Source organism: Sebastes fasciatus, chromosome 10 (assembly GCF_043250625.1).
Source record: "Sebastes fasciatus isolate fSebFas1 chromosome 10, fSebFas1.pri, whole genome shotgun sequence".
Classification (NCBI taxonomy): Eukaryota; Metazoa; Chordata; class Actinopteri; order Perciformes; family Sebastidae; genus Sebastes; species Sebastes fasciatus.
Genome location: NC_133804.1, coordinates 25,242,171 through 25,265,566, shown reverse-complemented (window position 1 = coordinate 25,265,566; position 23,396 = coordinate 25,242,171). Strand labels below are relative to the sequence as shown.

The 23,396-nt window shown below is 39.2% G+C and overlaps 1 protein-coding gene across 2 annotated transcripts; it reads left to right on the top strand.

Moving 5' to 3' along the window:
* Positions 1-11,754: 11,754 nt before the first annotated feature.
* qdpra (quinoid dihydropteridine reductase a) lies at positions 11,755-23,164 on the top strand. 2 transcript variants are annotated; one of them, XR_012595631.1, is made up of 8 exons: positions 11,755-11,977; positions 12,065-12,157; positions 13,439-13,535; positions 14,768-14,908; positions 17,658-17,766; positions 20,363-20,446; positions 22,100-22,855; positions 22,907-23,164. XR_012595631.1 is itself a non-coding variant. In XM_074649143.1 (7 exons), exons 1-7 carry the CDS (start codon positions 11,894-11,896, stop codon positions 22,200-22,202), a joined length of 711 nt encoding a protein of 236 aa, XP_074505244.1. In that variant the 5' UTR covers positions 11,796-11,893; the 3' UTR covers positions 22,203-23,164. The 2 variants fall into 2 exon arrangements, 1 of the variants encoding a protein (XP_074505244.1); XM_074649143.1 differs by having other exon boundaries at positions 11,796-11,977; positions 22,100-23,164.
* Positions 23,165-23,396: the final 232 nt, after the last annotated feature.

The window sequence follows — 23,396 nt, the reverse complement described above, 5'->3', positions numbered from 1 at the left end:
TAATCATAACTACATCGTAGACAAAAGGGAACAGCTGCCGGCACTTCTACTTCCCAGTCCTTCTCCATCTTTAAGCCCAAAGTCCCCGGCACAGATGTATCTTGATTCATCCCCAACTCCATTTTGATTGTTTCCTCACACCCATGAAAGTAAGACTTCAATAAGTACCTGCACAGACGCCGGTGATTCCCTGGGATTTTACCTCCAATCTCTCACTCTAATCACAGCTTCACCCTCCTGTGAAACCTCTCTTTGCAGCTCTGCCTCCCACCAGCCGCCACAGCATCACACTATCACTTTATTGCTTCTCCACGCTGATCTTAAGTCTTACTCCAGGCGAGCTATACGTTTATCCTACATCAGCCACCGACGCCTCTGTCTACCAACAGATTACCCCTCGTCTTCCTCCCCATCTCGCGCCCTCCAGTAAACGTCTCACAACAATATCAGTTTCATAATCCACTTTGGGGCGAGCTGCTGTGAGATCTGAGACATTACACCCCTCTAGCTTCACTATCTAATCCTCTCTGTTCAGATGCACCTGACCCACAATACACTGGGTTTTTGTTTCCAGAGCTTTCTGTACAGGCCGCTGGGATGTACGATCACACTGTAATGCCCTGCATTTAGCCGGGGCGTTTAGTGTTTTACCTTCCATTAGCGATGCACTTGCTTCTCTGCATAATCTCTGTGTAATCTCTTCATTTGCATCTACATGATATGCTCTTGAAGAGAAAAAGGCTTAATAAAATACATGTTTATGATCCTCTAAATGGTGCTTTTGCACAGTGAGAGTGATACGCCAAGAGCTTGAGCTGTTTCAGTTTTATCAAATGCTCATGGGGACATCTAGTGTTGGCTCAGGAAAGGAAAAGGAAGTGTTTTCAGTATTTCCCCCTGCAGGATGATCATGCACTCGTCCTTTCAAAGTGTAGTTAAAGCTAATGTGGAAGTGATAAAATAATAGACTTTCCAGGCAAGCTGAAGAGGAAAGTTTCCAGTCTGGGCAGCTCAGGTTCATTCACATAAAAGAAAAAAAATTCATTGTTTATTTAAGAGGGATTATTAATGCAATAATTTGCTCTCTGCACAGATGAGATGTGGTTTGTTGCCACCACATATTGAAGATTCAGGCAGGGCTGTACTTGAGTCTTGTGCCTTGTTGGACTATTCAGAAATGGTCAAGTTGTTCCTGGCTGATGTTTCGGGATCAGTTTTACAGAACGTTGCCTGATTCAACAAACATGGTGCATGAAAAAAATCTGCAATGATCCTCAAACGTCAATTCTATTCATAGTTTGGTTTGATGTTAGAAGATAGATCAATATTGTTTTTAGATACGGACTGAAGCTAACGCGTTAACGCAAATTTGTTTTAACAGCATTAATTTCTTTAAGGCATTAATGCAACTTGCGATTCTTTAGGTTGTAGCGGGCTCAGTTTTAAAGCTAGAAGATACTGGCATCATATGAAACTAGAAAAATCAAAGGAATCCATTGGTGCCAACCATGTTATACTAGTTTGTCACGAAGGAGGTTAAATACTGCTCCAAAGTTACACTAAATTTTTGCAGAGGAAAAACTGGCATGGCCATTTTCAAAGGGGTCCGTTGACCTCTGACCTCAAGATATGTGAATGAAAATGGGTTCTATGGGTACCCACGAGTCTCCCCTTTACAGACATGCCCACTTTATGATAATCACATGCAGTTTGGGGCAAGTCATAGTCAAGTCAGCACACTGACACACTGACAGCTGTTGTTGCCTGTTGGGCTTGAGTTTGCCATGTTATGACTTGGGCATCTTTTTTTATGCTAAATGCAGTACCTGTGAGGGTTTCTGGACAATATTTGTCATTGTTTGTGTTGTTAATTTATTTCCAATAATAAATATAAACATATTTGCAAAAAGCTAGCATATTTTCCCACTCCCATGTTGATAAGGGTATTAAATACTTGACAAATCTCCCTTTAAGGTACATTTTGAACAGATACAAAATCTTTCTGTCAATCCTAACTCCTTAATCACTATATTAGCATTGGAAAGACACTATTGCCTATAATGCTCTTGAACAGGACTCGATTTCCTTGACTTAGACTCGACTGGACCTGGTCTTGGACTCGATTAAGTTGGTCTAGACTGCAGCCCTGGATTCAGGTGTGGTTGAAGATGAATGAGGTGGAAAGCAAAATTAATTTTATGCTCCACTGTCCTTTTATATCATGATTTGTGGTTTGTGGCACCGCTGAACTGTACTGCATTATGCAGAGAGGTGTTTCTGTAATTCAGCCTACACTCATTGATATAAATGGGGTGGACAAAATAATAGAAACACCTCGCAGTATAATGCAATAGGCACCACAAGCTGCAGCCTCCAAAATAATCATTCAATACCTCTTTAAAACAATTAAAAAATTAACATCATGAAGGGAGGATTTATTGCAGGACTGTTGTATTAGACTGCATTAGTTTTGGCTCAGTGTACTTAATAAACTGGGAACTGAGTGTATAGCTCAGTGGTGGAAGCAAGCAGCTCCGTCTCTATCTTTCTCCTGTTATCTGTCTCTTTCCTCCCCTACTGCTCCCTGCTTCCCACAGCTTTGATAAGCTCCCATTAAGAAACCACTCCAAGCCGCTCAGCCACCCAACACATTTACAAGTCACAAAGCATCGCAATCAACAAACTCGCACCAGGCCGAAACCCTCCAAGCGACCATTTGGAGACCGCCACAATGAGACGAAGAATTCAAATGGCAACAAAGTGGTGCTTGACACAGCTCGGGGAAAAAGCTGCCCAGGATTTATGTCTCAAAAGCATCAAAGTCCATGAGAGAGAGAGACCCCGGGGGACGGGATGCAGCTACAGTGTGTCCTCTGACAAAACTGAAGTGACTCAGTCCAAACAATTTGGCAGGATGGTGCTGGCTGTCACAACTGGAGGCCAAAACAACAACGTTTGCCAGTGGTGAAGAAGGGGACTGCAGCTAACTGATTTTGCAGGCTTTTATAAACAACTACAGGAAATGACAGGAAGCAACTGCAACAAATTGTATATCAAAAATGTATTCGCCTTGGATCTGCTATTGTCTGATACAGGAAATATTTCAGAGCAGAAGGAGATTGATTTCAGCTCACTGAATGAATTGAGTGAGAAAGGACTCAAATATGTGCCAAACACGTTGTACATAACAGTTGAAACAGAGCTCATAGTGCATCTTCCAGCAGCATGCAGCTGAATCATTAGCCTCACAGCTCGAGGACAGAGAATTTCCAAGCAAAAGGAAAAGAGCACACAGATTGATTTGCAGCCTTTAACTGTGCAAACACACTAATGTCTACTGTGTCTTCATCAGAGACAAAGAGGACAAAGACTAAATGGCAGATATACATACTGTGTGTTCCAATTCCCATACTACCATACTAGTTAGTATACCAGAAAAAGATTTAGTATGTCCCAATATGTCAAATGCAGTATGCCGAAAATACCAGGATGTCCTACTACATCCGGTAACATATTGCAGTTTTGTTACGCCCCTTGGCTTTTTGGCATCAAAACCACTGTAGTTACCTTTGGCGTCACTTTAGGATCAGGCAACTAAAACTACTGTGTTTTGTCTAATGTTTGTACAGTGAAAATGACATTAAACGTTGTGAACACGGGACATGAACAGCGGTCTCCTGGATGAAAGCCTTGTGTTTGTTTGACCCATCCACCTCCCCTCCCACCCGCCTGGTGTATCTTTTTTACTCTTTAAATTCCGTCACCACACTCACTCCCGACGCACTTTCTTGCAGCATTTACTGTTGCCGAGGGCGGGTTTACATTGTAGTTAATTATAGCTGGAACGCCAGGTGCTTTTCATACTGGCGCTAAAGGAGGCCTTATACCGATCGCGCAGGGGGTCGTCTGACTTTCTGAGTCGGAATTCTGACTTAAGGGGGTGTTCCAGTTGAAATTTCCGTCTGGGAACTCAGAAATTACGAATTTCCGGTTCAAATAGAGCACAACATTAAGCCCTGAACCCAGAGGGACATGAAGTGGGTAGAAATGAAGAAAATATTATTTAAAAAAAGTTATTTTTATGAAATGGTCACTATATCCTGACAGTAGTGCATGAGATTTCACAGACCGGAGAGGAAAACAACCAATCAGAGCTGATCTGGAGTCTGCCGTCTCTGAGCAGCTGTCAATCACACGCGCCCTCCGATAAAACGGTCAAACTAGGCAGCGCTGATCAAATATGAATCAATATACTGTTACTGTCTTGCCTTAAATGTTTTCAGAAACATCTTGTAGTGTACTGTTTAGCTGTAAAATGACAAAGTTTCCCGTCACTGGCTAGTTTTTTTAAAGGATGAAAACAGAGCCATGAGGAGGTGCAGAAGTCTAGTTTTCTCTCAGAACACTTGAATTACAATATGCTGAAAGGTTATTATGGAATTTTTGCCCAATGATGCCAAAAAAATGTTGCCTAATGAAGCTTTAACTGCTTGAGGCTGCAAGGGTCTGAAATTATATAAATCCGTTTGGGACAGCACTTATACGCAACAACATATAAGATACTAACATATTACCTTGCTGACACCAAACATGTACAATTGTTGGTTTTCATTTTACATTTTTTACTGCCTGATTTGAACGTCTTCCAGGCTCTTGCCTCATGAGATTATAGGCAATCGTAAAATAATCAATTTTAGAACTTGTATACTTGCAATTCCTCTCATTAGATGTGTTTTTTTTAAAGTACCATCTCAAATCCTTAATTTTAATGTGATGTTTCTGTGCCGTCCTCTTTGTTTACCTTTGTCTTTAACGCCTCCGGGCTTCCTCTGGTAACCCCTCCGGTAGAGTTTCACAGATTTGTAGAATCCATGCAAAGGAGCATTGTAGCTGCTCTGGTCTCCATACAGAGACACTTCACATTGTTTTTTTCCATTTGGTTTGTTATCCATTTGTAAATCTTCCAGGAAGAATTTCTTTCCTGAGGCTCAGTCCACCAAGAGATATAACATTTAACAGTTTTGACTGGGTGCGATCACTAACTAAGTTATAGTGGAGGTGGAAAATCACACTTCAGAAGGTAACTCTAAAGACACCTATCTTACCGGAGGTAGCCACACCTGTTGGGGATGAACTGATTGACACTCGTTGTTGAGTCAACCTTGACGCTGAATGACTTCTGCACACTGATGAAGGGTAGTAGTTGTGCATTTTTACTCCTCTGTGCCAAACACAGAAACTAATACACTGAATTGAAAGAGCATCCTGCTGGATTTCACTGTGCAAACTCTCTCTTTTTTTGTACTTGTGGGAAATCCCATTTTGAAAGAAAGCTCCTACAGTTGTCAGCAGAAACTCCAGCTGGTGCCTGCACTGTTCTGCTCACAGTTGTTTCTTTCTACTGAATCTTCTTAAACCAAATGTGCACATGTTCTATATCTGTTTCTACAAACTCTATCTTTACATCTATTTGCAATGCATCTATCCAATGTTTAACCTGTATTGGCATCATATTAAATAAACAACAATGGCATCACTCAAACAAAATAGTAACCTGACCTTTTCTTTGGAGCTTGCAAAACAGTTTGAATCAGATTTTTAGAGACACCACAGTCCTTGTATTGGATGGAGTCAAAGCACAATATAGTCCAGCGAGTAATGTATGCATTAAAATGTATGAGTAATGGCTTTATTCATAGCTACAGAATTTATACACAGTATAAATCCCCTCTGAAGGCAGCAGTCTGCTCCAACATGCTGTGAATACCTTTAAAAAGATAACAGCGCTCAGTCACTTACAAGCAGAACTGTGATTATTTATTTTCATGGGTCATTCCAGAAACAAATAAAGTGCTGCACAACCAAGACAAATGCATGTAATCAACATTATACAATGGAATAAAGAGGACAGCAGAGTAATGACAGAGAGTACGAGGGTACAAGAACACTCATTATGGTTATGGGGAAGGTGAGGAAGGTTAAAACAAGCCAGCAGAGTGGAAAAATACTAGAAAATGAAATTACTTCAGGAAAGTAAATGTGGAAAATGAGTCTTTAGAAATTGTTTAAAAGCCCTGAGCATCTTTGATAATGTTGTTTAAAGGTTAAAGCATGTGGTCTTCTTCAGGCTTCAGTGCAGGTTTTAACTACAAGGGCCATAGCTGAGGTGGATTAACACATTCTCATCCCAACTTGTCATACACTAACGCTTTGTCAGACCCCTCGGCCCCTTACCAAAATTACGTTTATTCAAGTGTGCTATTAGTATACTTCTTTTGAACTTAAAATTAGAGAGTATACTTTCAGTTTACTATTTATGTACTTATCAGAGAGGTACTTAACAAAAGTATACTTACTTGGCTCATACTGACAAGTATACTTGGCTTATAGGCCTACTTACTTAACCTTTTGATCAAGATATACATTAGAAAAGTATAATTAATTGCCTTATAGGCCTTATTCTACAGAATACTTGGCTTGTAGTTGTTTTTACTTTTTAGATAGAGTAGCCTATTAAAGTGTGTGAGTGTTTGTAAAAGGATGTTTTGATATGAATTTACTTCAATTCATCAAGGTTTTGGTTTATCTGTTCACCGTAGAGGCATGCGAGAACAACACATTTTATTATTCTTTTTTTTAATCTTATCACAAATCATCAAGTCAAACAGCAAAAGGAGCAAGTCTCTTTATGTAATACATAAATCAATGGCTAAGTACTATAAGTTAAAGTATATTAAGGATACTTTCATGAACTAAAAAGCACTTGCTTAGGTTCAGGCAATGAAACCCCTTAGTTAGGTTTAGGTAAAAACAACGTGGTTGGGCTTAAAACTACTACGTTTGTACAGTGAAAATGACACTAACGAACAGCTGATTGTAAATTGACGCACAGGACACGATCAGTGGTCTCCTGGATGAATGCCCCGTGTTTGTTGGACCCATCCATCTCCCCTCCCGTCTTACATAGTAGTGAATGGACAGCCCGGTGCATTTTATACCAACGCTAAAGGGTGCCTTGTGCGTCGGTATCTAACGCTGACAGCCGTGAAAAAGCGTTATTTGACGCCCTGGGAATGAGAACGGACTGGGTGGATACATGTCACTCATACCATCATCACTCCTAACACATTAGGAAGAGTTTAGTGAACTTACAGACTCTATTTTTCTTTGCTCGGTCAGATGACAATAATGTCACCTGGACACCTACAATTGCAAACTGCAACCCACAATTCAATTAGGATTTAGAACAATCTGAAACAGCCTTCAGGAACATCAAAAAACAAGATTCATGGTTTTAGACTTTGTGGCATTTAAATGAAATACATGACTACTTGTTTGTGAAAGGAGTTGCTCATAGTGAGCGATCCAGTCAATCAACAAAGAACCGGACTGACTGCTGAACCTAGCCATTATTTCAGAAAGAGGTGCGGTGGAAGGCGGCGGGGAGCAGCTGATGAGTTCAGATCAGAGCGGAGGAAGAGCAGCAGATCTCCACAGCAACAGCTGAAACAGCATATGTCAATATGTAATTTAAAGCAAGCGTGTGTAAAATTCCAGGGGATCTATTAGCAGAAATGGAATATAATATTATGTTTTCTTTAGTGTATAATCACCTGAAAATAAGAATCGTTGTGTTTTTGTTAGCTTAGAATGAGCCCTTCATATCTCCATAGGGAGCCGGTCCTCTTCACCACGTTGTTCCGACATGTTTCTACAGTAGCCCAGACACTGGCTCTAGAGAGACTTTCACATTTTTACGTTACCTGAAGTCCGCTGTAGTTCTCCGACACGCTTGTGAAACTGCGGTAACGTGAGCTGCAGAATGCAAAACCGTGGTACCCCCAGCCGCTGTCTGACCTCTGTTGCTCCTAAAGTAGTGTTATTATAGCAAGGATGGCCTCTGAGTGAGGCGAACGGCGTTACCACGGTTTTCCCAGCTTCTGGTCCTTCTTTCCAACCAACAATCTTTCAATCATCTCATCGCATCTCTGAGTGACCATCTCCACTCGAACAGCTACTTCTACACCAGCCACTGCTGCCGTAGTCATTATATTGTGTCCTCTTCGCGTCGTGAGATGGTGAGCTGCTGACAGACACTCGACCTGGCACAGATTGCCGCGGTGTACTTATAATTTTGTGTTTGTCGACTGTCAGAAACCTGCAGGATGTCTCTCCCAGGTCTGAATCAGACAGCGGGACATAATTATAGTGTGTTCCTCGGTACGTCCCCCAGCTCTCGAGGAGAAGCGAGCTCGGTCAGCCTCACTGACTCGCATCACCCATACATCTCCTCATCTCACACTCTAGAAGAAATGTGGTCGTGCGTGTGTGTGTGTGTGTGTGTGTGTGTGTGTGTGTGTTTCATACCTTTTTATCCAGGACAGACAGGCAGGAAGGGATGGCATAATACTTTTGTTTACAACACTGGAAAAAGTGCAAGTGTGTATTAGTCTTTCTCGCTCTGTGTGAGTGTGTGGATGTCAAACTAGACAAACCAAGCATTTATTCCCCGTAGCAGGAGTGTGTGTCATATCCAGGTGAGTGTGACAGATCGGGGGCTTCACCACACTGACAGGGGAGCCAAGGCCATCTCGCTTGTATTATTCATGAGAGTCGGGGATGTCTCGTTGGCACGCTGCTTTCGCACACAGCACGGATAGAGCAGCAGCAAAATAATGGGGAGCTGCAGCTCGCCGTTGTGTCATCAGCATCACAGTGTTATAGCAGCACCTGGTGCTCACTGTGTGAAAACTAAATGGTTGAGAGAAACACAGCCACACATTCATAAGGTGTTTTCTTTGTCTCATCTGAACTGTGCATTTGCTTTCAACGACAAAAAACTAAAAATAATTGGTGTCTTCTATTTGAAGAATTGCTCTGATTAATTCTCTTCTAATAAAGAGGGTGTAGCATGGGCCAAGGAAGAACTCAATAGTGCAGATGTGAATCATGGGATGGATACACAAACTATTTTTGATTTTCATTAACATTACGAGATAGCGCTTGGCCTTTTGCGGAGGTCTAGTTTTTATTGTAATTCTCACAGTTCTGAAATCTGATCGTGTTACTTATATTACCACTATGAACTGCAACAAGTGATTCACAAATTAGCAAAACGTTCTGCTTAAAGGAACAGTGTGTAGCATTTGGGGGGATCTATTGGCAGAAATGGAATATAATATTAAGTATGTTTTCTTTAATGTATAATCACCTGAAAATAAAAATCGTTACAGAGTGGGTCCTATTCACGGAGCTGGCCGCCATGTTTCTACAGAACGGACAAACCAACCTAGCTCTAGGACCATTTGCGTTTTCTTGTTGGCCACCGTAGTACTCCTACACATTTGAAACACGGGAGAAGTTTCAGTTGGTTGCAATCTGCAACCTCACCTCTAGATGCTGCCAAATCCTACACACTTCACCTTTAAGTAAAAGATATGTGTACTTCTTCAATCTAATATTATTGTTTGCTTTGAGTACCTCCGGATCATGCTCAATTTCAGGTTCATACTACTAGAACATGTTTACATGCTGTAATGTTCAAAAAACACATTATTTTTCTCATACTGTCTGTCTGTGTATACCTGTATTCACCCTCTGTCTGAAATGCTCCGTTTTAGCGCCCGTCTCTTTAAACTCATGCTCTGAATGGCTTTTGAGAACAATATGGTGCACCTTTGCAAAGGTAGTTTTCAAGCTGTAGGTGATATATTCTAATGAGCCTGCATGAGACATAGGAAGGGGAGCCACATCTGAATGGCTTGTTGAATCACATGTTTTCCCACAAAAACATGGGAAAATCCAGGTTGAAAAATAACAAAGTTACCCTTTAATAGGCAACAAGCTGCTTTAATAGAATAACATTGTTTTCTGTGCATCCAAACACTGAAAGTTATCTTTTGCATATCTTAAAAGGATAATCAGATTGGGGATTATGAAATAAGTCACATGGAGAGCAGAGAAAAGACCTCTCTCTACGTCTGGGGATAAACCTCAGTTTTAAATCCTGAATCAAAGGATTATTAAAAAAAGCCCTCCATGAGTTGATGATCAATTCAGAGCAGGTAACATGTTTGTGTTCACTGTGTACACTTAACCTCTTTACTTGCTGACGTGATACTTGGCCGTTTATCTCCCACATCTGCTAATATTATTTCCAACATTTAACTGAGCATTCATTCATACAACTTTAATTTACTACAACCTTCAAAGTCAATTGGTTATCCTAATTTGATTTTCTTGTTACTGCTGCACAGATGATGCTGGATCATTCATTTTTTACTCACTTTGTTTGATCAAAGCAGGTCAAATATTCTAATGAGCCTGCATGTGGCAGGACAGGGAGCCAAATCTGAATGGCTTGTTGAATCACATGTTTTCTGATCTAGACAGCCCACAAAAAAGCTGACTGGGTTGTCTTGTTTCACAGTTTGTGGGTTGGTAGGAACAACACATACCCAAATGTATGAGCACAAGCACTGAAAAAGTGAGTTTTTCACAATATGTCCACTTTAATACTTAAAATGTTCCTGACTATACTTACATACTTTTGCTAAACCCTCCTATTACCTTTGGGGTTGATTTATTGCTTTATTATAAATTTGTAAACGATAGAAAGAACAATTACATCAACACATAGGTAAACTATACATATAAAGGAAATAAAGAGATAAATAAAAACAAACAAACATAAAAAATAAAATAAATAAATAAAAGTAACATAAAACACAAAATATGCCAGGGGATATTATAAATAAATAAATAATAGTAACTTAAGTCAAATCATTAAAATGGGAGCAAAAACTGACCGTTTTATAACCCTTTTTGTTTTTTTTGCACAAGATATATTCATATATATATGAGTATGATATGACTATATATATATATATATAGTCATATCATATATATAAATATATATATATATGAATATATATATATATATATTATATACAGTATTACTATAATATATATATATATATAAATATATTATAGTAATACTGTATATTTATATATTTATATATTTATATATATATATATTTATATATTTATATATATATATTATAGTAATACTGTATATAATATATATATATATATGAATATATATATATATACATTTATATATATATATATATTATAGTAATACTGTATATAATATATATATATATGACTATATATATATATATATAAATATATATATATATATATATATATATGAATATATATATATATATATTATATACAGTATTACTATAATATATATATATAAATATATTATAGTAATACTGTATATTTATATATTTATATATATATATATATTTATATATTTATATATATATATATATTTATATATTTATATATATATATTATAGTAATACTGTATATAATATATATATATATATATATTCATATATATATATATATATATATATATATATACATTTATATATATATATATATTATAGTAATACTGTATATAATATATATATATATATGACTATATATATATATAAATATATTTATATATATATATATGACTATATATATATGACTATATATATATGACTATATATATAAATATATATATATCCTAGTCCTCCAGCAGAGTTGGATAATGACTGATAATGAGGATGACGCATAGGCTGCATGGTTCACATGGTTGTAATTGTGGTGTTTCCGTTCGTCTTTGAACGCAGCATTAGCTCCGCCAACCTGTTGCACAACACTAGAAACGCCCCCTTCCTCTATCTGTCTGTCTGTCTCTGTCTGTCCCTCCTCCTCCCTGTCTGTCTGTCTGTCCCTCCTCCTCCTCCCTGTCTGTCTCTCTGTGTGTATTATATCTGCAGCTGAGCCTCAGCTCTCCCTCTCACTGCTCACTGCTCATCAGAGAGTAAACATGGCTGCAAACCGGGTGATCGTTTATGGAGGAAAAGGAGCTCTGGGCTCAAAGTGTGTCCAACACTTCAAGTCTAAAGGATGGGTGAGACACAGCAGTCAGTTAGAGCTGTCCACATGCTATAACACCATGCTACCTGAGGAGCTAACTGTGTTTATATGTCATTAATAGTGGGTCGCCTGCATCGACATGGCTGCAAACGAGGAGGCGAACGAGAACGTGTTGGTGAAGATGAGTGAGTCCTTCACCGAGCAGGCTGGACAGGTGAGCTACAGACAGGTGACAGGTCAGGTAGCATCAGGATGAATTATACATGTTTTATATGTTTCTGTGTCGTTAATGTCAAACCCGAAGAGCTGACAGATGTTAGTAGAGCCGTCAGCACCATCAGCTGTAGTCTAACTGTGGTTATAAATCCAGTAGTTTATAAATATCATATAACATGGTTATGTGTATGCTAATGCTGCGTTCAAGTCACACTGGAAAAAAAGGGAGAAAAGTTCGTGAATGTAACAATAATATTCATATATGAAAATGAATTAAATGTATTATATTTTTTCATAAAATACAAAAATGTTTTTTATTATTTATAAAAAATCATTCTGAATGCACTAGCAGTAATAGTATGTGTACGTCTGGCATCAAACAAAGCAGTCGAACCAGCAATGTTGCGGTGAAAAATAATATATATTTATAAATATATATATATATATATATTCATGTATATATATATATTTATATATATATATATATATTTATAAATATATATATATATATATATATATATATATTCATGTATATATATATATTTATATATATATATATATTTATAAATATATATATATAAATATATATATATATATATATATATTCATGTATATATATATTTATATATATATATATATATTTTTATATATATATATGTAATTATATATAATACATATACTGTATATTATATATATATATTTATATATATATTATTTTTCACCACGACATTGCTGGTTCGACTGCTTTGTTTGATGCCAGACGTACACATACTGTTACTGCTAGTGCATTCAGAATCCAGCAATGATTTTTAATAAATAATAAAAAATATATTTGTATTTTATTAAAAAATATAATATATTTATTTTCTATGCTGTTTATCCAGTTAATGCTTAGTAAAACCTGGACAGGTCACTCCAAGACAAATAAAACTTGAAAATACAAAATGTGGTTGATGTAATAATTATATTCTTATTGGATACAGGATAGTATGTTAACACATTCTATTATTATATTTTTTCTATTATTATTATATATTATATGTCACATTATAATTGTCTTTGTCACCAAACTATAGGACATACTTGTATTTTTCCTTTTTTGTAATAAAGGTTATGAAGAAACTCCCTGTATTCATCACCTACTGTGAATGTTTTCCCCCAATTTCCTAATTTTGTTTGTTGATCCGAACGCAGCGCAGAATGTGTACTGAGAGCTAGTCGACATTTAAATGGCATTTATGAAAAATAGGTGTTCATAGTCATCTCTCACGTTGTGCAGGTGTCGACAGATGTGGCCCAGTTGCTAGGGGAACAGAAAGTGGATGCCATCTTGTGTGTGGCAGGAGGATGGGCGGGAGGGAGCGCTAGTTCCAAAGGTCGGAGTTCAATTTTTTTTGTTTGCTGTAACATTAATCATCAGCCATTTGTCTCCTGCTTCCATTCATGCAAAAAGACTGGAGACAGTAGGAAACAGCTAGCCTGGCTCCACCTGTCTCAGCACCTGTAAAACTCATTGATGAACACTTATCATGTTTGTTTATTCTGCCCAATAACTAAAGTGTAGAAATGACATAAGTTTCTGGTCCGAGTCAAGTAATAATCTGCTACATAAACCCCATTTCGTTTTTTGTATGGATTAAGCAAATGAGATATTAAGGCCCAGTCACACCAAACCGACATCAAAGAACTAGCGACGATGAAGGCCGACTGTTGTGTCGCTTCACGTCGCCTTTGTCTTGGCCGACAAGTTGCATTTGAACACACCGCAAAGACGAAAGCCAACGGCCAGTTAGCACGTACGTTTTGCGCCTGCGTGAGAGGAAATAACTCTCCCTACCAGCAAGTGGTGGTAGTCTGTATTCGTCATTCAAAAACGGAAACCAGAAGATCGAGGACTGCGGATATACAAGCCGTTGTTATGATACGTACATGAAACAAAGCAGCGTTTGCCGACCATTTTCATATCCACTCTCACCACTTAGCTTCAAAAATATCGGAAAATATCTGTGTTGGAATGATCGGATGAGACGAAGATGAAAAATGAGAAGAGCCTTCTGTGTTTTTCCTCTTGACTTTACCCGTTTGCTTGCTTCCCTCACGTCCGTTTCTCTTCTCGTGCACTGATTCGTTTAAGCTGAACAGCCAATCAGAGTGATTTCTCTAACCGACGGGCTCCGCCGCCGATTCAACATGCTGGATCGGCCGAAAAGCGTCTGACAACTAGAGCCGACGGTGCAAGAAACACCGAAAAAACTAGGCCGACAGACACTCACCGTCAGCCCCGAACGTCGGCTTGGTGTGGGCCTTTTAATTTGTGAGCTTTAGAGGTGCTTGTTGGCAGATTTTGTTACTGTTGGACAAAGCCAGGCTAACTGTTTCCCTCTGTATCCAGTCTTTGTGCTAACAGCTGCTGGCTGTAGCCTTATATTTGTAACAGACAGACATGAGAGTGGTGTAGATATCTTCTCATGTAACTCTTGTATTTCCCAAAAAATGTTGAACTAAATAAGGTGATGCATCTATACAATAAGCATGTTGGATAAATTATAAGAAACCAGTGAGTTAAAATGACGCTTTCATTTATAATTATTTTCCTCGTCTCTCTTAGATTTATACAAAAACACAGATCTGATGTGGAAACAGAGCGTGTGGACCTCCACTATCTCCAGCCACCTCGCCACTCTGCACCTAAAACCAGGCGGACTGTTGACTTTGTCCGGGGCCAAAGCAGCTCTGACAGGCACTGGAGGTACCTTAGCACACACACACACACACACACATGTGTTTACCGTTCTCATCGTGATGACCTGGTTGGTCCACGTGTCACGTCAGGGCTGCAGGCAGACTTTGATATATTGAAGAACACATTGTGCATATAGCTTTGTTGTCCAACCTGCCAATTCATGTAATGTGGGTAATAGAAAGTGCTGCAGGGCTCTGACCAGGGAATTGACGTACTGATGATCAGAGCCACGGGGGATCTCACGCAGCTCACAACAGTGAGAGGAAAAGGTGTCGATAAAATGGATCCAAGAAAACAAAACAAGAGGGAAAAAGAAAGAATAGCTGATGAGCTCTGTGGAAGCAGCAACCCGGTGATTTGTTAGTGTCCTTGAGCTATTGACTCAACTCTGACCTGCTCACTCATTTTACTCTTACTGAATAATTAAAATGCAACTGATTGGGGTTCATTAAAGCAGCTAATGACTACAGAAGCCAATAAACGAAAGATAACTAATGAATAGAAAAGGACTTGTTGGTTATGTAAATAAAACAATAATAGTCTCAAGCTGAAACAGAGAGGATGATGGTTATTTTCTCAGACCATAGAAAGCTTCTCCAGAGCCACAGATGACCAGAAAAGAACACAGATGGACCTGCCCTTTAAAGATGGTTTAAGCTTGGATCCATGCAGAGAAAGGCGTTATTGGAAATTATAAGTCATGTTCAGCTCTCAGCATCAAACAAGCTGACTTGTGGATCGAACATCTTGTGTAGATCTGTTAAAAAACAGCCACACAAACATGTCGGTGTGCACAGGAAACCTTTTCTTCATATCTTTGGATGGTGCTCCGGTAAATTTAATTCTACTTGTAGTTAACCATTGTTAATGTGACACCCGCCGGCCTCGTGTCAGGCTCTGTGGCATCCAGAGAGGCTTTGGTTTGGTGCCATGTGATCAGTCTCCCCCTGTGTCCAAGCTAACCATGTGATGGGCTCAGATTCAACTCAATACAAAGCCCTGGCTCAGCAGTCAGCACGGAGCACAGCAGCTCATTGGCTGCTGAAGAGAATGACTCAGCATTTGTGGCTCCACACACATTATCCTCATGGACAGTGTGCGTTAACTGCACTGATGCAGTTTGGGGTTCCTGATATCTATTGTTCTCAAACTCATATAACTGTGTGGTCTAATTAAATATGAATCAGTATCAAGAGTCACGTGTTAAGAAATATAACCAACACATTGTTTCTTGTGTGCTTTGATAAAACAAAGTAAGTAAAAAGTTAATGAGCAAATCCAGATCATCTGACCAGCGGAAAATGGGGGAAAAAGCAGATTAGGGTAACCAGGTGACTTTGAAGGTCGTTGTATATTAAAGTTTTATGAATGAATGTAATATTAGCAGATGTGGGAGATAAACGGTCAAGTGTCACCTCAGCAAGTAAAGTGGCTGTTCTGAATCGATCACCAATTACAATTTGACAATCCAAAACAAACTTAAAAGGTAACAGACCAAGAAAGCGTTGTCAAACCTCGTGGAGGGCTTTTTAATAATCCTAACCTTTGATTTTAGGATTTAAGACAGAGGTTGAGCCACAGAAGGTTAAGGGTCTTTTCTGTGCTTTCCACGTGACTTTTTTTTTATAATCCCCAATCTGATTATCCTCTTAAAATATGCAAAAGATAGCTTTCAGTGTTTGGATGCACAGCGAAGAATGTTATTCTATTAAATCATGCCTGTTAAAGGGGTAACTTCATTATTTTTCAACCTGGTCCATGTTTTTGTGGGAAAACATGTGATTCAATAAGCCATTCAGATTTGGCTCCCCTTCCTATGGCACATGCAAGCTCATTAGAATATATCGCTCACAGCTTGAGAACTACCTTTGCAGGATGGCGACGGTCGAAGACGGGGGTTTAAGCTGGGTAAACACTGTATGATTTTAGCCCGTTTCTGGCCCGAATTTTGAGCCACACGACTCATTTTAGAGTCGGATCGAATTTCAGCTTCGTCGGGCATCGTTTGCCATGCAGTGTTGCTCAAAGTGAGAATAACTTGTATGAAAAAACTTAAATTAGCCTGAACTTCCCGTCGTTACATTGACATGTCGCCGTTACTCCTAAAAGGTTAACAGTGAGAGCAGATTGGGTTTCAAGGACAAATGATGATGATAAGAAGATTGAAGATTGTTGATGGATGCATATCGGCTCATCCACACGTGACCCGTCAGGGTTTCACTGTCCTTGGCCTGGTGCATTGGCACTGGGATCTCTAACTCGTGAAAAACTGGTGAAAGACAAAAGCTTGTTCTAAAAGCCATGTCACCTCCCCTCGTTCTCATTGGTCATAAGATTGGTTGCGTGGGGTGTGCAGATGCTTAGCATACTTCAGAAAACTTGTTAAATGTTTCGGGGGAGGAGGCTCTCACTGTTTCCAGATGCTGAAGCTGCAAAACATTCTTCTAACTTTATCTGGTTCCATGTAGAAACATGGTGTAGAAACAGAGAGAAGCAGTCAGGGATGTTTTGTATGTAAATTGAATGTGATTTGTTTGCATCCCGTCTATCAGAGCACAACACAAACATACCTGCTGACTACTTCAGTTTCCTTCCGTAGATTCTCCAATTTCTTTCCACTTGACCTCTCTCCACTAAATCAATGCCATCCACTCCCGGGCACAGTGTGCGATGCATTCGATGTGGTTCATGTTGCCTTTGCAAACTGAATTTCCTCCAGGACACTAACAGAAATATTCTATCTGTATCTCTGCAGGCATGGTGGGATACGGCATGGCCAAAGCTGCCGTCCACCAGCTGTGTCAGAGTCTCGCAGCTAAAAACAGTGGGCTGCCATCAGGAGCCGCTGCTGTGGCGATACTACCGTAAGTAAGAGTTGAAATGTTGTGTACACACACTGTATCATGATGCACATTTAGTCCTGAGGTGATGATTTTAGAACATCACAGTCACAGGTAGAGGCTTTTTTGAATTTATAGTCTACCAAACATGTCTTGAGTTTGAAATAGCCTCCACTTGGTGGCTCTAAAAATGTTTGTGCTCTTTTGTGGAGGATAGCAGCTGTAGTCAGTTTACAATCGATGACTCAGAAAACATGTGTCAAAACTTTAATGGAAACTTCTCAAACCACATCTGCAGCGTGATTGACTTGCTTGCTGATGATCCGTGTGAGAATTTGATAATGAAAAGATTTCTTTAAAGAGAAATAAGCACTTTGCTGCAAACCAAGTCTCATTTTTGTAAGATTGTCTACTCGACCCGCCATCTGGAAGAATAACCACAATTTTTTTTTAAATCTACTTTGTCTCAAAAAAGATGTTTATCTTTCAATTCAACCTGTTTCTGTGGAAAATGTGAATTTCAGGTGTAAGAATTAGTCGATTAATCAACAACCAGTTACTTGTTTCATTAATTCTTTTTTTCATGATCCTAGTATTTTGATTATACTGTAGCAGGCATGGACTGGGCATCATGAAGTTCGGGAATCTTCCCGGTGGGCCGGCCTTTTTTTCCCAATACAGATATTCAGTCGCTCATCTTAGCTGCAGCAACACAATCTGTTGCAACTGCTTTATGTTTTCCGCCATCTAGCAGCGCTGCCATTACTGCGGTGGCAAGTCATAGTGGCTCTACTCTCTGCTAACAGTATTAAATGGTGACTTTCAGCCGAATGCTTCCGTGGTTGCTCGTAGTAACTTACGTAAATGGTCGGAGTAGATAATAAACACAGGTGAGTATGTATTAAAAAAATGGATTAAAGTAAAATTGAAGGTTTTTACGAGGACACAGCTGCCGTCACTACGAGCAACCACGATGCATTCGACTGAGAGTCACCAGTTAACACGGTAAGCAGACACTTTGTACGTGTTCTGTTCGCAATGCCGACCAAATGATGTTTACTTTGTGGTCATTAGATTGCGCTGGTTTAGAGCAACTGACGTTATATTTCACAATAACGCCACAGTTAGTTTATTGAGTTCATTTATTCTGTGGGACCACCGCAAAATGTTTGCCGTCACATTGGGGTCGCTTGACGGCAAATTCCCAGGATTTTATTAAACTGGATATCTTTTGGTTCTGGACTGTTAAAGGAATAAAACAAGACATTTGAAGATGTTACTTTGGGCTCAGGGAAACTGATGTACATTTTCTGACATTTCACAGACAAACCAATAGACAGTTCGTTGCAGCCTTAATATTTATTGTCCTTGCAGTTAAAAACTTTAGGCCTTGGGCTCACACTAAAATGAGGAATAACTGAACAGAAGAGAAAGTTTATTGCTTCAACCTTGTATGTTGTCGGCTAAAGCAACAAAAGTAAAATATTAGACTTCTTTGAACTTCAATAGCCTGAGACACCGTAACATGATGCTAGTAAACTGCACACAACACGTTCATGTTTACCAATCTGGATGGTCTGGGATGCTTTAAGATGCTTTATTGTTTTTTTTTCTCTAAATTGTATTAGTTATTGTTGTCCATTGAGTCCATTCCCAGCGGCATCATTTCATTACAAATATACAGGTCTTAGTTAGTGTGGATGGGAATCTCTTTTCTGTTCTCATTTTGTGCTTTAGGATGAAAGAATTGCTGCATATTTAACATGAATATCTTTCTCAGTGCATCTTTAAATACACCGCGAGCAGCCAGTTAAAGGAGTGAAGATGAAAGCTATTGTTACGTTCGATGGATAAGTGCTAGGTGAAGATAAGCTGCAGGAATAAAAGGATGGATAAGGCTGCCAATTTCACCCCGTAGATCTCGGGGTTGTGCACATGATCTGTTTTAAATGAATGACGCACACGGTTGCGTTTGCATCATCGTCTCCCCTGGGCGCTTATTGAATTTAAATCCATTTTTTTGTACCCAGCTTTTTTTGCAAAGTCATCGTGAGAAGCTAAAAACGGGTTTTCAGGGGGGGGTTTCCTGCTCCTGCTCTCTGTTTGGTTGTATTTTTCTACCAACATGCGACTGCCTCTCCAGCATGCTGCTGTCACATCTGTTCAGCATTAGCCACATGACTTGCATTTCTGCTACAGCCTGCATCCCCAACCCCCTACTCCTGCTGCACCAGCATATACCAACACTGTATAGCATTTGTGTACGAGAGTATTCCTTCAAAGGTCAGGAAACAGAGTGTTCATGTAGCTTATACACCTTGACGAAAATACTACAGTACACCTGGGTTAAAATGTTTTGTTGTTTATGAGCTATTACACAGGGACACTGCATGTTAATATTAGCATCCTTGTACTAAAGGTGACAAGAAAAGCGTGCTGTGTTGAATTGCTAAGTGGTATTTGAAGTCATGAATATGATAATAAAACAGAAACATGATGCTCTCTGTTTCTGTTTGTGGTCTGTATGTGTGGAGGTGCTGCAGTCTTCCTTCCAGCCAGCTCTCTGCTTTCTCTCTGCCGCTCACCCCCCCCCTGATTGTCATCTGGCTTAATTTGACAGGGTAACCTTGGATACGCCGATGAACAGGAAGTTCATGCCAGACGCGGATTTCGGTTCCTGGACACCGCTGGAGTACGTCGCAGAGTGAGTGCTGAAGCGAATGATAATTCCTGGTCTTGTTTACAGGCTGGAGAGAGCTCTGCAACATCTGTTTTCATCAATAGAACTTCACCAGATGTTTGCTTTCTTCTGCTCTAGAGTCATAATTTCAATGATTTATATTAGCCATCATCCCCAATTGCCTTAACACTGATTTTTTTTAGTTCAGCGTATAGTAGGTGTATGGAAATGTACATTACATGGCTTGAAATGATGTCAAAAATCATAACCATGATTATTTAACATGATTACTCAATGACTTTTTAAACATCGTGCATTTAGAAAGAGAATTTTGAAGCCTACATTTTAAAGTTAAATGCATCAATCTGGTGCACTCAAGTCCAACAGGCAACAGCTGTCAGTGTGTCAGTGTGCTGACTTGACTATGACTTGCCCCAAACTGCATGTGATTATCATAAATCATGTCTGTAAAGAGGAGACTCGTCGGTACCCATTTTCATTCACATATCTCGAGGTCAAAGATCAAGGGTCCCTTTTGAAAATGGCCATGCCAGTTTTTCCTCGCCAATATTTACCCTAACTTTGGAGCGTTATTTAGCCTCCTTCCCAACAAGCTAACACGACATAGTTGGTATCAATGGATTCCTCATGTTTTTATAGTTTCATATGAGGGCAGGCCGTCTGATCACTAACAGGTTAACTGAGCAATGCTATTACCTTTTTCTTATGCATTTGTTGCTGTCAAATCTAGTGCAAATGTGATTAATACTTTTTTAATTTATCCATCTTTTCAACATTTCTTAAACTTTCTAAAACAAAAATGTCAGTGGGAGATGAGAATTTGATATTAATCCACTACAGTTTCATACCTAGACCAAGCCAGTTATTTGATTTAATTAAAATTTGAATAAATCTAAGTACATTGGAAATAGTGTGTTTCGAGAGTACTAGAACTCCCCCGAATGCATTGAAACAGAAGTTTGTGTTTACGCTCTGTGTAGGCCAGGAGAGATTAGACTGGATTTGATCCAGTTTGATAATCCCTGAGGAAACAGATGAGGGTCTGAGGACAGAAATAGAAACGGGAAATGAAGGGATGTGGCACTCAGAGCTTCATTGTCTTTTTTCCTATCCTCTACCGTACTCGCCTTTCTGGCTTTCAAACGACAAACTTCATTCATAAAACCTGCACACGACTGTAGGAGAAGATCTACTTTCTAGCACACGTCATTACGTTGGAATCACAGGTCGTCAAATTCATTATTCAACATAAAAAATATGGAGGACTCAGGCTGTAAATGTGTCATTTGTCAGTTAAAGTTAGCCTCTGTCCACTAAAAGGTTACATCACTATTATTTATTATAAGTTGCTAATTCAGCTGGTTATTTTTCAATACTAGTGTGGATATGATATCAGGGTTTTGGTACTAATACTAAAACAATATTTTTCTTACTTTCTCACTTATCTTACTGTTTAAAGTATAAACATGTTTCTTTTTTCATTTACAAACCCTTTTTTTAGGGCTTTCCTCGATTAAAGAAATTCTTAGTCAACTAACACTCATATGATATTGTCAACTAAGTTTCAGCCAATGTCAGGTATAAACAAATGGACATGTTGGGGGTTTTGACTGCTTCACGACGAATAATGTTTGTGTTTTCTTTGTTTTACTCCAGAATGTTCTTCAAATGGACCACAGGAGCGGACCGCCCGGCTTCAGGAAGCCTGATGCAGATAGTGACCTCCGGAGGAGAAACTCAGGCTGTGGCCACGCAGTAGAGGACAGAGAGGAGCTGTGGAGACGGTGATGGGGGTTGGGAGGGAGAAAGAGTGAGAGAGGGAGAGATGACGAGATGGAGAAGCCCAGAGATAGACTGGTAGAGAAAGGAGGAGGTTAAAGGGTGTAGAGGTGAAGAAGAAGAGACGGTGACAGAGAGGACCTAAATGAAATAAGGAGGTGGAGAGGAGACGGCTAGATGAGTTTGTTTTGGAGGGATGAGGAGGAGGAGGGGTGAAGGCTTTCATTGCAAATGTAGCCTCAGAGCGCCATCTAGCTGTAAAAGCCTACAATGATCCCACTAACAGTCAGACTGTGTTATATCTCCAGTGAAGGTAGGAACACACTCTCCACTCTTGCATTTTGAGGACTCATTTAAAGTATTCTTTCAAAAATCAGTGAAGTGTGTTAAATGATCATGTCAAAATGTTCATGTAGCTCTTTTTTTGGTCAGGACTGTGTGAAAGCGGTCACCAATTAAGATGCATATACAAATTGGTTATACCACACCATTGTAATTCTGTGTCACAGCAGTGTTATTAAGATAATTATAAAGGAGAACAACGCTGACAACGAATCAGCTGTCTAAACTTGTTCCCCCCCCTTCCTCCAAAATGCAAATCAGCATCTTCATATCTACTGTACACTAGCTACAGTAATTTCCTTTAACATCTGTGAAATCCAACACACGACGGTGTCAGTCCAGTGTGACATGTGAGATCTGTTGACCTTTACTGTTTGTTTATCGTCCCTGAAGGTCACAACCTCTAAGTCGAAGAAAGCCGCTGTCTTCTTTTTCCCTCAAACGGACAAAACGGTTTAAAGTGGAGTGGCCTTATTTTATGTTCGTAGCTATCGAGTGTCCTTGGTGTCCGTGGTGTGGAAAAAAAAAGGTGTTGTGGGTTTTTTCTAAGTCTTGTATTGTAACTGTGTCAAATTCACAATAAAATGAGTTGAAATAAAAGATTGATTCGAGGTTCAAAGTTCATTCTTGACTTTGGAAACAGCTGTAGTAGCCGGCCGTTCTGGAGCTTTCAATTATTACACACATCAGAAATCATATTCAGTCATATTTTATTTAAGTTTCTGAGCTTTTCCTTCATGTTGGCTCAAAGGAATACTTCACCCACAAAATGATCATTTGTATATTGTTTACTCACCCCGTGTTACCTTCAGTTCTTGATGAAAACCGTTTT